General features: G+C 37.0%; 1 protein-coding gene across 3 annotated transcripts in view; it reads right to left on the bottom strand.

The window, feature by feature from the left end:
- The window catches only part of LOC106083568 (plexin domain-containing protein 1), a 99,181-nt gene extending 88,274 nt beyond the window's left edge, over nucleotides 1-10,907 (bottom strand). For all 3 annotated transcript variants that reach the window (XM_013246678.2, XM_013246680.2, XM_013246681.2), the window contains exon 1: nucleotides 10,555-10,907. In XM_013246678.2, coding sequence (XP_013102132.2) covers nucleotides 10,555-10,648 — 94 coding nt within the window. In that variant the 5' untranslated portion in view covers nucleotides 10,649-10,907. The remainder of the gene's footprint in view (nucleotides 1-10,554) is intronic.
- Between the last annotated feature and the right edge of the window lie 1,917 nt (nucleotides 10,908-12,824).

Genomic DNA, 12,824 nt, shown 5'->3' with positions numbered 1-12,824 from the left:
CAATATCGATAGTTTTTAACACTATCACTAGTTTCTAACACTAATTAACTAAGGTAAATACATCAATCCCATGGCACCCGGTTGTATGTACCGGATTGACCCAATCTAGTCCTCCACCTCAGTGTTCAACACACACTGCTACAACAACAAAAACAACAAGGTAAATACATCGCAAGTGTGCCAGCATAAGGAGGCGCAAACCATAAGGAGGCTACATTGGCAATGTGAGTTAAAGGTATTAAACTGGGGCGCCTCATTCTCGACTCTGGCGTCGGGATGGAATCAAAGGCGGATTATTTGGCCCAAGTCGGGGCAAACTTACAAATTCGACCCCGCAGGTCTTATTTCTACCAACTCTTTTTTTTTCCTCTAGAAGCTGACATATTTTCGGACTTTAGAAGTGGATTTCTTGGTTAACAAAAGTATATCATATTATAGCTTCATTTTGCCTTAAATCGCCTCCAAAAAATAATCTCAGGACATCCGCGAAGGCAATGGAGGATATTGGACTGCAATTTTAATATTTTGCTGGCAAAAGAAAAAATCTTTAATATTTTAAAGTTGCTGTGTTTGCCGTCTTTTAATTGAGGTATTGTAATAGTCAGAAATCAAAGCAGCTGTACAGAAACAATTCACAATGATGTATTTATTGATACTTTGCACAGCTGGGGCCGGATTACCGCATACGTGAACAAGAAAAATCGTTTGAAACCCTTTATTGTGAATACTGCATTTCTTTGTTGAACGAAGATTTTGGAAATTTAAGATTGCAAATGTTTCAATCGATCATAATTCATAAAAAATTTAACATTAAATGTCTATAAAAGAGGTATAACATTCATTAAATATGAGATGAAGTTTCATTCGATACGAAAGCACACTCGATCAAGTATGCTGTAATTCCGCCCAGGATTTTAAGCTCATTAGGGTGATGACTTTTTTACAACGTCATTTCCCTGCATCATATTTTGATGAGTTTTTGATTCGTAATTCGTAAAAAAAAATCTCGCGCACATGATGATTTAAGAAATATCACAAAACTTTAAATTCAAAGTGGTATACGCATTTTAATGGAATAAATCTTAGTTTAGCCATTAATAGGTAAAACTTCATTCAATATAATAGTTTTTTAATAAAAAAAATTAAAAAGTCATCACCCTAATGAACAAGGTCCTTAGTTGACTTGCCGGGTAGAAACGTAGTGTAGGCAAGAAATCTTTGCTGAATACTTATTAGGGTGAAGACTTTTATACAACCTAGTTTTCCTGTATCATATTTTGATGAGCTTTTTTAAGATAAAAGAAACTTTTGACTACGACCTACTTCTATTCGCGGTAAATTGCATCATGAGCAAAAATGAGTACCAAAATTTAATTCATTTTGAAATATAGACCGATTTTGTTTATAGACCCATGGTTTCTTGAGCAAAACTTCTAAAATTTCGATTTTAACAAACGCTTTTGTGCATTTTTTGGCCCATACAAAATGACCCACCCAACTGTATATACAAACGAAAAATCTTTGCCTGAACAAGGGCTTAGTAGGTCGCCAAAGTAAAATTACACCGCAAATAATGCTTTCTTTTTCCATTTCTTTGCCTAATTGAAATTCTAGCTAAATGAGTCAAACTAGTTTAAAAACTGACCTTGTGTTACGAGCGAACGCTAGCTCCAAATGAAATCAATACACATGACACCACAATGTTGCCTTGTTTGAAATTTGGCCATTATAGCCTTCTTATTTCAATATATTCAAGTGATTACATCGTCACAAAGCCCTTAGGAAAGACATCGCCCTCCACACCATTTGTTTACATGTGTTATTGAGAATGAAACTAAAACTTACAGAAGCTTTAATTTATAGAATAATAATTATACATGGAGCGTGCATTAAGCGTACTTACGTATACACATACGAACAAACTACATACTTGTTGTACTACATATGCATGTGTGTAATGCAACACTTGCTAAAGTGGGTCTCTACAACTGAGGCAATTTGTAATAACACTCTTCTGAACTGAAAACCATCATAACCCAACAAACCAACAACAAATGCTGAACGTTGGGGCGGTTGTTTGGTGTTGTTATTCTCAAGCACATTCAAGCAAAATATACGACGACGGCAGGCAGCATGGTTGAATGAATATGTTAGATAGATACGCCAACTGGCAAATGAATAAAGAGATGGCCAGTAAGTTTGTCCATCCGTCCGTCTGTGCATCCATCTGATAGACATGCAGCGATAAATGATTAACTTGCCATGCAAGCACTTGTTCTCGTTGTTCAGTTCAATTGCAGCAGTTTGTGTATGACGAGCGATGATGCTTATTCAGCGATGGTAATAACAACAGTAACCGACCAAGTGCATCAAATATTTAAGACTTGCATTTACTAGTTAGCTATACAACAGCATTCATAGTAGTCGCCATCATTACGATAATCATCATCATCGTAATCATCTTTATCACCCTATGCACTGTGATAATGATGCAAATTTTATAAACAACATGGAAATAGACTATAGCGACCATAACGACTATAGCGACCAGCAGTTATGGTATTGCCCAGCACCATTGCCAGCCAACCACAATAATGTCGACAATAACTTGTATAATCAAGCAGCATCTCTATGGCTATATAGTTGTCATACATGCATAATACTTCTCCCTTACCTCGCTCACCCAATTTTGGCTGTTCTTTTCTTCAATCGATTCTAGTGGACCTCTTCTATTCCAATCAGAACAATAGCAGAGATATGAAACTGAGATGTGTGACTCCTAAGTGTGTTTGCTTTTGTTTAATATGAAAATTGCTTAAATTGCTGGGGCACCTCATCCATTTCCACAAATGAAAAGAAAAGGAAGACTTAAATGCAATTGCGTCTTTAGCTGATATGAATGTTAAGTGATTCAAATACTATGGATACCAAGTGCATCAAAAGGCAATATGCTCATATACATATGATATCCATATCGATTATTATTGATACACAATCATTAGCACATAAGGTTAACAAAGTTATATTCCAGTTGCGAACAAAAAATCATAGTGACAAAATCATAAGAACATCGTAGTTCTTTCCACCGGTTCTGGCTTAAATATTGATAGCCTATGGTGCGACGCCATTAACTATAATGTTCCTTCGGTGATCGGTACCCTAGACCGGTACGAACTTGTCCGTCTACAGCAGCTTGTCCAGGATCGGTACTTCCACATGTAAATGGGGTTACAACAACAACATGACTCAACGTAACCTTGGGCACTCTTACATTCTCTCTTAAGGAGCTAGTTGTTGTTTTTGTTGTATCCACATTTTCATGTGGAGGTGGCGATCCTCGTAAAGCTCCTGTAGGTGAGCAAACTTGTTCCGGTCCAAAAACCGATCGCCGTGGAAAAAGAGTAGCCATTGGTTATTTAAAGGCGCCAATAACTCGCCTTGTCATATCGAGCATCATAGGCACTCAGAATTTATGCAAGGGCCTGTGCCACCCGGCCTCTCATTGAAACTCTCCGCTCGATACCACTGATTGTCCGTAACTGCCGTTGCAGCTACTCCGCATGAAGCATTCCACTATCCGCAACCTGTTAACGAGCCCGGTAGCTCGCAGCTAAGCTTCCAGCCTGTGTGGTGCTCACAACTATCGTGTGCCGGAAGGTGCTAGTGATAAGGTGTGACGGAAAGGTTTATGGGCCTCGATTAGACATCGTTTTCCCAGAAAGGGTGCTTTGGCCTGAAGTTATCCCGCCTTTCTCTTGAGCTTCTGTATTTATTATATTATTATTTATTAATAGATTGAATTCAAATTACAATTCAAGAATAGTATTTCATAAAGTTCTTAAATACAATCTATGTTAGGCTTAGCAAAAATGCTGTTAGCCGTAATACAATGCTTATCACTAAATTGTTGTTTGTTTCTATATGTTTCTTGCTTTTTCTTTTTCCATTTTGGTTATTAAAAACTGAATTCATTAATAATTAATTTTCTATACTTAGTACAATTTTCTATGTATTTATATAGTGATGAGTTATTCGTGCCATTTAATATATTTAATACTTCGGACTCATTAAGGGAATATTTTCCGAAATAACTTTTTCTAAATTCTCTGTATAGTGGGCAGGCGCCAATAAAGTGAAGTGTATTTTCATCTTGATCTGTATTACACATAGAACAAGTGCCATGGGTGTTACTTCTGAATGATCTCGAGTTAAGGTCGAGTAAACCACCTCTAGCTTTAATGATTAAGCTAGTAGCTCGTGAAGATAAGTCAGCAGTATGAAATGGAATTATATTATACTCAAGCACAGAATAAAGATCGTGGAACTGTGAATTTCTTGCATCTGATTCAAATTCACGTTGTTCTTGAATTCTCAGTAATTCTACTATTTTGTCTGAATACATGCATATCGGATTTGTAGCATTAGCAGGAATATATTGTAGGGTTTGGCAAATATTTGACCATTCTTTTGCCCATAATGCATTCAATTCTATGATTTTCTCCGCCAGCAAGCGGGGCAAGCGGTGAGAGCTAAGTCGCAATATTCTATTAATGTAGTTAAAATGGATTCTAAGAGTGTTACAAAACATAGAAGAAAATCCAGTTTCTAGATACAACATGTAATTTGGTGTATTATTAGGCAAATAAAGCATTTTCTTAGTAAAAAAGCGAAAGAGCTTCTCTACATCATCAAACCTTGTGTAACCCCAAACCTGTGCAGCGTAAAACATTATAGATCTGGAACATGCATCGAATATCTTCATCTTATTAGTTTTAGCAATACTAGGGTGACTTATATACTTCGACCATGTGCTATTTATGGCCAGTTTGGAATCCGCAAGCTTCTTCTGTAAGTGTTTTCTAAATGACAAATTGTAAGTTATTTCAACGCCCAGGTATGTGTAACTATTAACAATTTCAATATTCTGATTTCCAAAGCACCACCTTAAATTCGAAGAGATTCTAGAACCTCTACGAAAAACAAGAATTTTCGATTTAGAAAGGTTTACTTTCAAGCTCCACAACAAACAGTACCTCTCAAGTTCATAAATCATCTCTTGTAAGCCCAATGGAGAGTCAGATAATAGCACAATGTCATCGGCGTATAATAAGACTTTGACCGTAGTGTCCGCTACTCTTACACCACCAGGCAATATATAGGGAAGGTCATTCACGTATAACGAAAAGAGTACAGGACTGAGAATACAGCCCTGTTTCACACCAGATTCAACAGGAAAGTATTCAGAGAACGTACTTCCATCCCATACTCTACTTTCTGTGCCATCATACAGCATTCTTAATATAGTTACAAGTTTCGTAGATAGACCCTGACTAGATAGTTTATAAAAAAGGCTGTTTCTGGGAATCAAATCAAATGCAGAAGAGAAATCGACAAAAAACGCATATGTAATTTTGCCTTGTAGCTGGTTCAAAGAAACAATATTCACGAGGTTAAATATATTATCTATAGTAGAATACTCTCTTCTAAATCCAGCCTGAAATTCATTTAAAACATCGTGTCTCGTCAGCCAAAATGTTATACGGTTTAGCAGAACAGAGTTAAAAATTTTTCCGATAGTATCCAGAAGTGACAAACCTCTATAATTTGACGCCAAGTTTATATCACCTTTCTTAAATAGAGGTATCAATATTGACTTCTTGAAGGAAGTAGGAACATTTTCATGGAGGAATATCTTATTAAATACTACAAGTATTTCTTGCAGAAAACGGCGAGGAGCAAATTTATAAAATTCGTAAGGTATACCATCGTTCCCGGGGGCCTTATTCGATTTAAGTCCTTTTAAAACGGAGAGTAGCTCACAAAATTCAAAAGGGGAGTCTAAAAGTGGGTCTACATGAAACGGTATACACCAGCTGATAATTTTGGAATTATCTTCGTTAACTAGTAAAGAGTTAAAGTGTGCTAAGAAATCATCTGCGTCTAGATTTCCTCTACCCTTAACATTACGTTTATTCAGAGAATTTGCCAGATTCCACCAATCCTTGCTGCAGGAAACAGTATCTAGTTCTCTGAGGTTGCCATTGAAATATTGCAGTTTCTTCTCGTTACACATTCTATGAAACTTAGATCTGGATGAATAATAACGCCTTCTGTTGATAACAGTGTGTGACTTTCTGTATATCTTTAAATTTTTATGCATATTGGATCTTAAACGAAAGCACGTCCAATCGAACCACTTCTGCTTAGGCTCAAAAAATGTTCTATTGGTCTTCTTTACCTGAGCCCGCCTAATTTTATTTTTAATGTTCTCAACCAAATCCTCTGACGATAAAAAGACGCAATCATTTACTGGCTCTGCAAGTAAACTTAAGTTGTGATTGTATTGAGATCTATGCCTTTCATCCCAGTGTAGCTTCTGTATAGGCTGTTGAGTAGTTTCTGTCGAACTTTTCGGAATCTTAATATCTAAGCATAAGGGCATGTGATCAGAAAAGGGTTCAGTGGCCACCTTGAACTTGTCAATATATGACAGAAAACTCGCCGAACTTATGCAGTAATCTATGACAGAACTACCCATTGCACCACAAAAAGTAAACTCCCCATCTATATCCTCTAAAGTTCTGCCATTTATGATAATACCGCCTATGTCATCAACAATACGTAGGAGATTCCTTCCCTGGGTATTAACGTTTCTGTCTTTGGAGCGTCTAGAATAGCTAATGTGGGGACAATCTTTAACAATGTTGTAATCTAGAACCTGTTCTTCGCCTATTCTTGCATTCATATCACCCATTATACAAAAATTCGTTGGGTTAAGGTCTTCCAAAAAAGAACCAAACCTTTCTACATCCACCTTCCAACGCGTACAGTTCAAATACGTAGGTATAAAATAAAATATATTTCCATCTAGACTAGCTGACAGCATTGTGTACTGAGAATCAGAGACGATAAAATTTAATTTGTATTTCTTTTTAATTTCTTTTTTGAAGCCGAAAAGACATCCACCACTGGCACGCCCAAATCTATTCACTTTAGTTGCGTCCTGCCACTGCAAATAGTAGTTTTGTAAATAAGACGAGAGATACGTTTGTTTATTGGGTAATACATGTGTTTCAAAGAGAAAGAAAATATCAAAATTATTAAGGTAGGTTATAAAATTTCCATAATTTAAAGAACTTTCGAGATTTGAAACATTATATGATAACAAATGGCACGAATCAAATTGCTATTGCGATGATGGGGGAACATTAAGGGTAACATTTTCAGCATTGTTGCAATAAACCTCAATGGGACTACCGTTATCAACAAGAATGTTGCTCAGAAATTTGGCATCACTTAAAGTTGGAGCTAGTATTTTTCCGTCGGCCCAGCAATATCTTTTATCATTCAAGAAGAGACAGAACTCTCCTAACCTAACTTTAACGTCTTTTTTATGCTGGGATACGATTTTGCCAACTTGACGCAGGTTGTATCTGGTAGACTGTTCGACAGCAGTATAATCCTTTTGTATATATATAAATTGGCCATGCAATTTTTCTTTCGTATTTAAAATATTTTGCACTTGGGAATTGGTGTCCAGTGTAAATACGAACGATTTTCCTGAAGATAACATTCTAGCGTACGATATGTTAACTACGATGTTTAATTTGTTGTTGCAGATGTCGAGAAGGAGCTAGTTGTTGTTTTTGTTGTATCCACATTTTCATGTGGAGGTGGCGATCCTCGTAAAGCTCCTGTAGGTGAGCAAACTTGTTCCGGTCCAAAAACCGATCGCCGTGGAAAAAGAGTAGCCATTGGTTATTTAAAGGCGCCAATAACTCGCCTTGTCATATCGAGCATCATAGGCACTCAGAATTTATGCAAGGGCCTGTGCCACCCGGCCTCTCATTGAAACTCTCCGCTCGATACCACTGATTGTCCGTAACTGCCGTTGCAGCTACTCCGCATGAAGCATTCCACTATCCGCAACCTGTTAACGAGCCCGGTAGCTCGCAGCTAAGCTTCCAGCCTGTGTGGTGCTCACAACTATCGTGTGCCGGAAGGTGCTAGTGATAAGGTGTGACGGAAAGGTTTATGGGCCTCGATTAGACATCGTTTTCCCAGAAAGGGTGCTTTGGCCTGAAGTTATCCCGCCTTTCTCTTGAGCTTCTGTATACACGGATGGATTGTAGAAGTTTTCATTGAGCTACCAGGAATAAGATAGTCAAATAACCTTTTTCTCGGGTTACCGTCCTTTAGGCAGATGTCTTCGCGGTCCTAGGGGGGGGCTGGAGAGAATATCGACTGCCAATTGAAATATCACCATATACGTGGTAAGATAAACAGCGCTAAAGGCTTTAACATTGAACCATGTGTGGTTAAGACTTTTAAAGAGATACAAAGAGCATTTTCGAGTCATTGGAAAGGCTCCCAAGTTCAGCTGTATACCAGACACAAAAGGTTGTCAGGGAATGAAAAAGCTGACTTGTTGGCCAGGAATGGAGTGCTAATAAGAGCTGAAATCGCCAGCTACTTGCTGGAATAGATAATTGCTTTAGTTAGGTTGAAAGGCACCCGACTAGCAACGTTTCTATTCGATTCGCTCAAATACTTTAGGACCCTGTGTTCATCGTAGGAAAAAGTAGAAAAGAAGGAGGAGGAGAAATGCATAAGCAAACACCACAGAACGATAAAAAAAAACGCACATAAGGTCAGATAAAACGAAACCAACGCACAAGACAAGAAGAAAACACTTACGATCGAGAGTATGATCCAGTCAGCCAATTAAGGCGTCCTAAAAGCTCCAGATGACAACATGCATTCTACGAACACCCCGTGAAAGAGGCGTAGGAAGCGTCAGTTCTTTGACATCGTACTACAGCCAGGAAAAGGGTGACTTCTGCTTGATGAACAGAAATAGAAGAAGTTTAAGTCATTTTCCCACTGTCTTTTGGTCTTTCAGGGTCTGAAATGGCTGACAGGAGAATACTCGCTACCATAAGGGGTTTTTTGATTCGCCTGGCTCTCTTTGTTTTTGTTATACTTTGTGGTGGAACCTACCCTTTTTTTCTCTTGCGCATATCGTGAAGCGACGTTGCTAGTCTTAAATCCTTCAACATAATACAACCTAACATAGCCCGCCATCTTTCTCAGCCTACTTCTCTGTTTGATTTTTTGATGTCATAGAGGTATTTTACTGATATGGGGAATGTCGGAAATGGTGCCACAGCATGTTACAGTTCCCATAAAAGTAATTTTTTCGTCTATGGAAATAGACCAGAGAAGTTGACAAAAGCAAATCATGGCATCAATCGCTTCCCAAAACGCATAAGCCCAACATTTATGATTGCTAATCTCAAAACAAATGTAAAGGAAAATATTTTAAGTAAAAAAAGTTTTGAGCCCAGCTTTCTTCTTGTCTCAAATAGCGCCATATAATATATCGTCATGTAATGGTTAGGTAGTATGCATATCATTTTCACTATTCAGTGCTCTTGCCGAATAAATCTATTAGTTGTTTTACTCCCCCTCCCACACAATGACTTTAATTTTGTGAATCTAAAAATAACACAGAAAAGTTTTTATTCAATAGTACTACGCATAAACAGGATATGTCGCCATCATCATCAGGTGTCAAATCAATTACACGGTCTCGTGAATAATCGAAAATCTCCCGACCAGCTCAGTAAAAACAAAAAAAAACAGCAGCAATGCTTTATGTAAAGCACTTTACAACACTGTCATTAACTATTCAGCGCATTCTTCGCTCTTGCCGCCCCCTTATCATACTTACTTACATACATTCTTATTTACTTTTGCGTTGTTTTTGTTTTTCTTGCTTTTTCATATGCATATGTATGATTGTCTCTTAAAACCAAAAAAAAAAAATAAAGGAACAAGTCCAAATTGTACATTTTCACCATATGTGTTTACTTTAATATGCCCCCGTGTAGTATTAGTGTGTGTATGAACGTATATACTTTGTATGATGTAGTTCTTTCCCGCAAAACCACCAAAAACTGACACACAAAAACCCAAAAACCACACACACCAACAAATTCCATTTAATTCACACCGCAGCAGCGCCGACACGACAGCAGTTATAATATAATTTCGTCAATGAGGACGTCTGCTTAAATTGCATTGTTTTCGTCGTTTTAGTACACATTTCCACATAATAATATTCGTAAATTTTATAATTTACGTTTAGTTTAATATATATCTTTTCGGGGGCAAACAAAAAGGGAAGCAAGCTAAAAGACTGGTCTTGGTATGACAGTAGTGCTGTTGTTGAAGACGACGGTAATAGCGACAGACGCTTGTGATGACGATGATGATAATGATAACGTCGTTCGCTGTTAATTTAGTTAAATCAGCAGCAGCAGCAGCAATAATCATCATCATCATAATAAATAGAAACAATGAAAAGTGTAGACGGATTATGGAAACGCCAAAAAGAAATCATCCGATTATTAGACTATGTCTTTAAACCAACGACTTGCATTCTCATTTGTGTATTCTATTGACACTTCACTTTTCACAATTGGAAAACTTATATTCAACTCAACTTATTTTGTTTTATTGCATTGTATTTTCTCTTCTTTTTACACTTACTTTCTTCAATTGGATTTGTTGCACATATACTTAAGTTGTTAATTACAAGACAAAATGTTAAAATTCCGACAAAACCAGCACCGACTTTCGCCATTTTTTAAGTTTTTAGAATTAATGAACCAACAATCTCGGAAAGTATTTTTTTTTTTAAGTCGTCTCCCAAAACACGATTATACAGACTCGCTCGCGAGGGTTTGCGGATAGCTTTTTGTCCGATTTTTACGCAAAATAATGGAATAATGGGTTCAAGGAGGACCGAGATTTTTCCGTAAAAACACCACACCGACTTCACTTCTTATTACGTTATTAAGTCTATCCAATATGTTTGATCATCATCGTCGAATGAATCGATGTCGAATTAAGAAAGAAGTCACTAGTCCAACAACAACGAAATGAATGATACAACCCTGTGGGGATGGTGGCTGTCAAATTTTTGTACACTGCCAATTGACATTGAATTTTGATTTGCAGTAACCACAAGATTAAAAGACTTGTGATTATAACGTGTAAATTATAAATTAAAATATGATAAAATAGAAAGTGTGGAAAAATAATCACACAAACATAATGTGAAAACAACATAAAAATGTAAACAAAGTAATTGATTGACGTCCTAGTGGGATTTGGATACAACTCTGAAATTGAAAAATTCCATCAGCTGGGCTAGTGACTTTGCCTTGTAACCAAAGAACGAAGCCGAGGCTTTTTGTCGGCGACGGCGCCTTGGCCAAAATCTTGATCGTCGGCTGCATACAATTATAATTTAATGCTGATTTATCGTACAATTTTATATATTCCAGTAAAGTTAAGCAGAGTATTCTGCAAGATTTATTAATTTACAGGTGGAAGCAGTTGGACAACAACAAAAAACCGAGGACACAATCTGTCAAAATCATTTTTTGGTGCAACTCCGATTTTGAGTATGTTACTAGTTAACGCCATTTTTCGTTGTTTGCATTATTCGATGAAAACGTCTGCGGCGAGGGTAAAGCAAAAATGGTCGACGGCGGAAATCGGCTCGGCGTCGTACTCTGCTTATAACCTTGTATAAATTCACCTAGGATGCAACTCTGAAATCGAGAAATTCATCAGCTGGCCTTGTAACTTTACCTTGTATAAATTTGAATTCGATGGTTATTTGTGTATATTTTCGTATTAGGACGGAAGAATGATTACAAGAAAATAAAAATAATGTTCAATTTGAATTTGAATGGATGGAGGAATGGCCGTCCAAATGGAGATTTTTGCACCACATTTTACAATTTGTGCGGACGTTCATCGGTTTCGATAGCGATAATCTGCTAATCGATATCATGTCGAGTCGAAACAGGTGAATTCCGGGTTTGAATTTGAATTTAAACTATGAAATAAATGGGAATTAACGTGGAAATTAACTTTTGAAATTTTGAAAAAAAGAAATTAAGATAAAAAATGACAAAATGAGTAGTTAATTTTTGCGATCTCAGTCTTTAAGTCATTATTATAATATACTAGCTGCACCGGGCCCGCTCCGCTGCGTCTTCTTTTACTTTATATGAAACAAAATTTTCCTTGGAATATTTATTTTCGACAATTAAAGAGCTTTTAGTGAAATACCATGCTACGAAATTAGTATATCGCTTGACAAATAGTTTAACAATATAAGCATCGTGCTCTTCTCTCATATACCATTTTTTTAAACTCAATATTGCTAATATTGCTTTTGGGAAGGGGTGGTGCCTAAAATACATGGCCCTACATTTAAATATCAAATTCGTATTCTACTCCCAAATGCCTTTATTTGAACCCCATATTGCAATGGTCAGTAAAAAATTGCTTTGGGGTAGTTGGGGAAAGGAGCACACCCCCGGAAAATTGGTCCCGAAAGTGGGTATTAATTCTTGCCCTACCCTTTCATTTAAGTTCCACATTGACATGGTCGATCGGTTAGGGGTGTGTTGGGGAGTGGGGTGGTCCCCCAAACACTAAGCCCTGAAAATATTGGGTTGCCCAAAAAGTAATTGCGGATTTTTCATATAGTCGGCGTTGACAAATTTTTTCACAGCTTGTGACTCTGTAATTGCATTCTTTCTTCTGTCAGTTATCAGCTGTTACTTTTAGCTTGCTTTAGAAAAAAAGTGTAAAAAAGTATATTTGATTAGTTTTATTAAAAATGCATTTACTTTCTTTTAAAAAATCCGCAATTACTTTTTGGGCAACCCAATATATCAGCAACGTGCTCTATTGTCATATATTTGAACCCCATATTGCCATTGGCCTTAAAATTTAAT

The sequence above is a fragment of the Stomoxys calcitrans genome, chromosome 4 (assembly GCF_963082655.1).
Source record: "Stomoxys calcitrans chromosome 4, idStoCalc2.1, whole genome shotgun sequence".
NCBI lineage: Eukaryota > Metazoa > Arthropoda > Insecta > Diptera > Muscidae > Stomoxys > Stomoxys calcitrans.
Note: the sequence above shows the minus strand (reverse complement) of the source record. Positions and strands in the feature narration are given on the sequence as shown.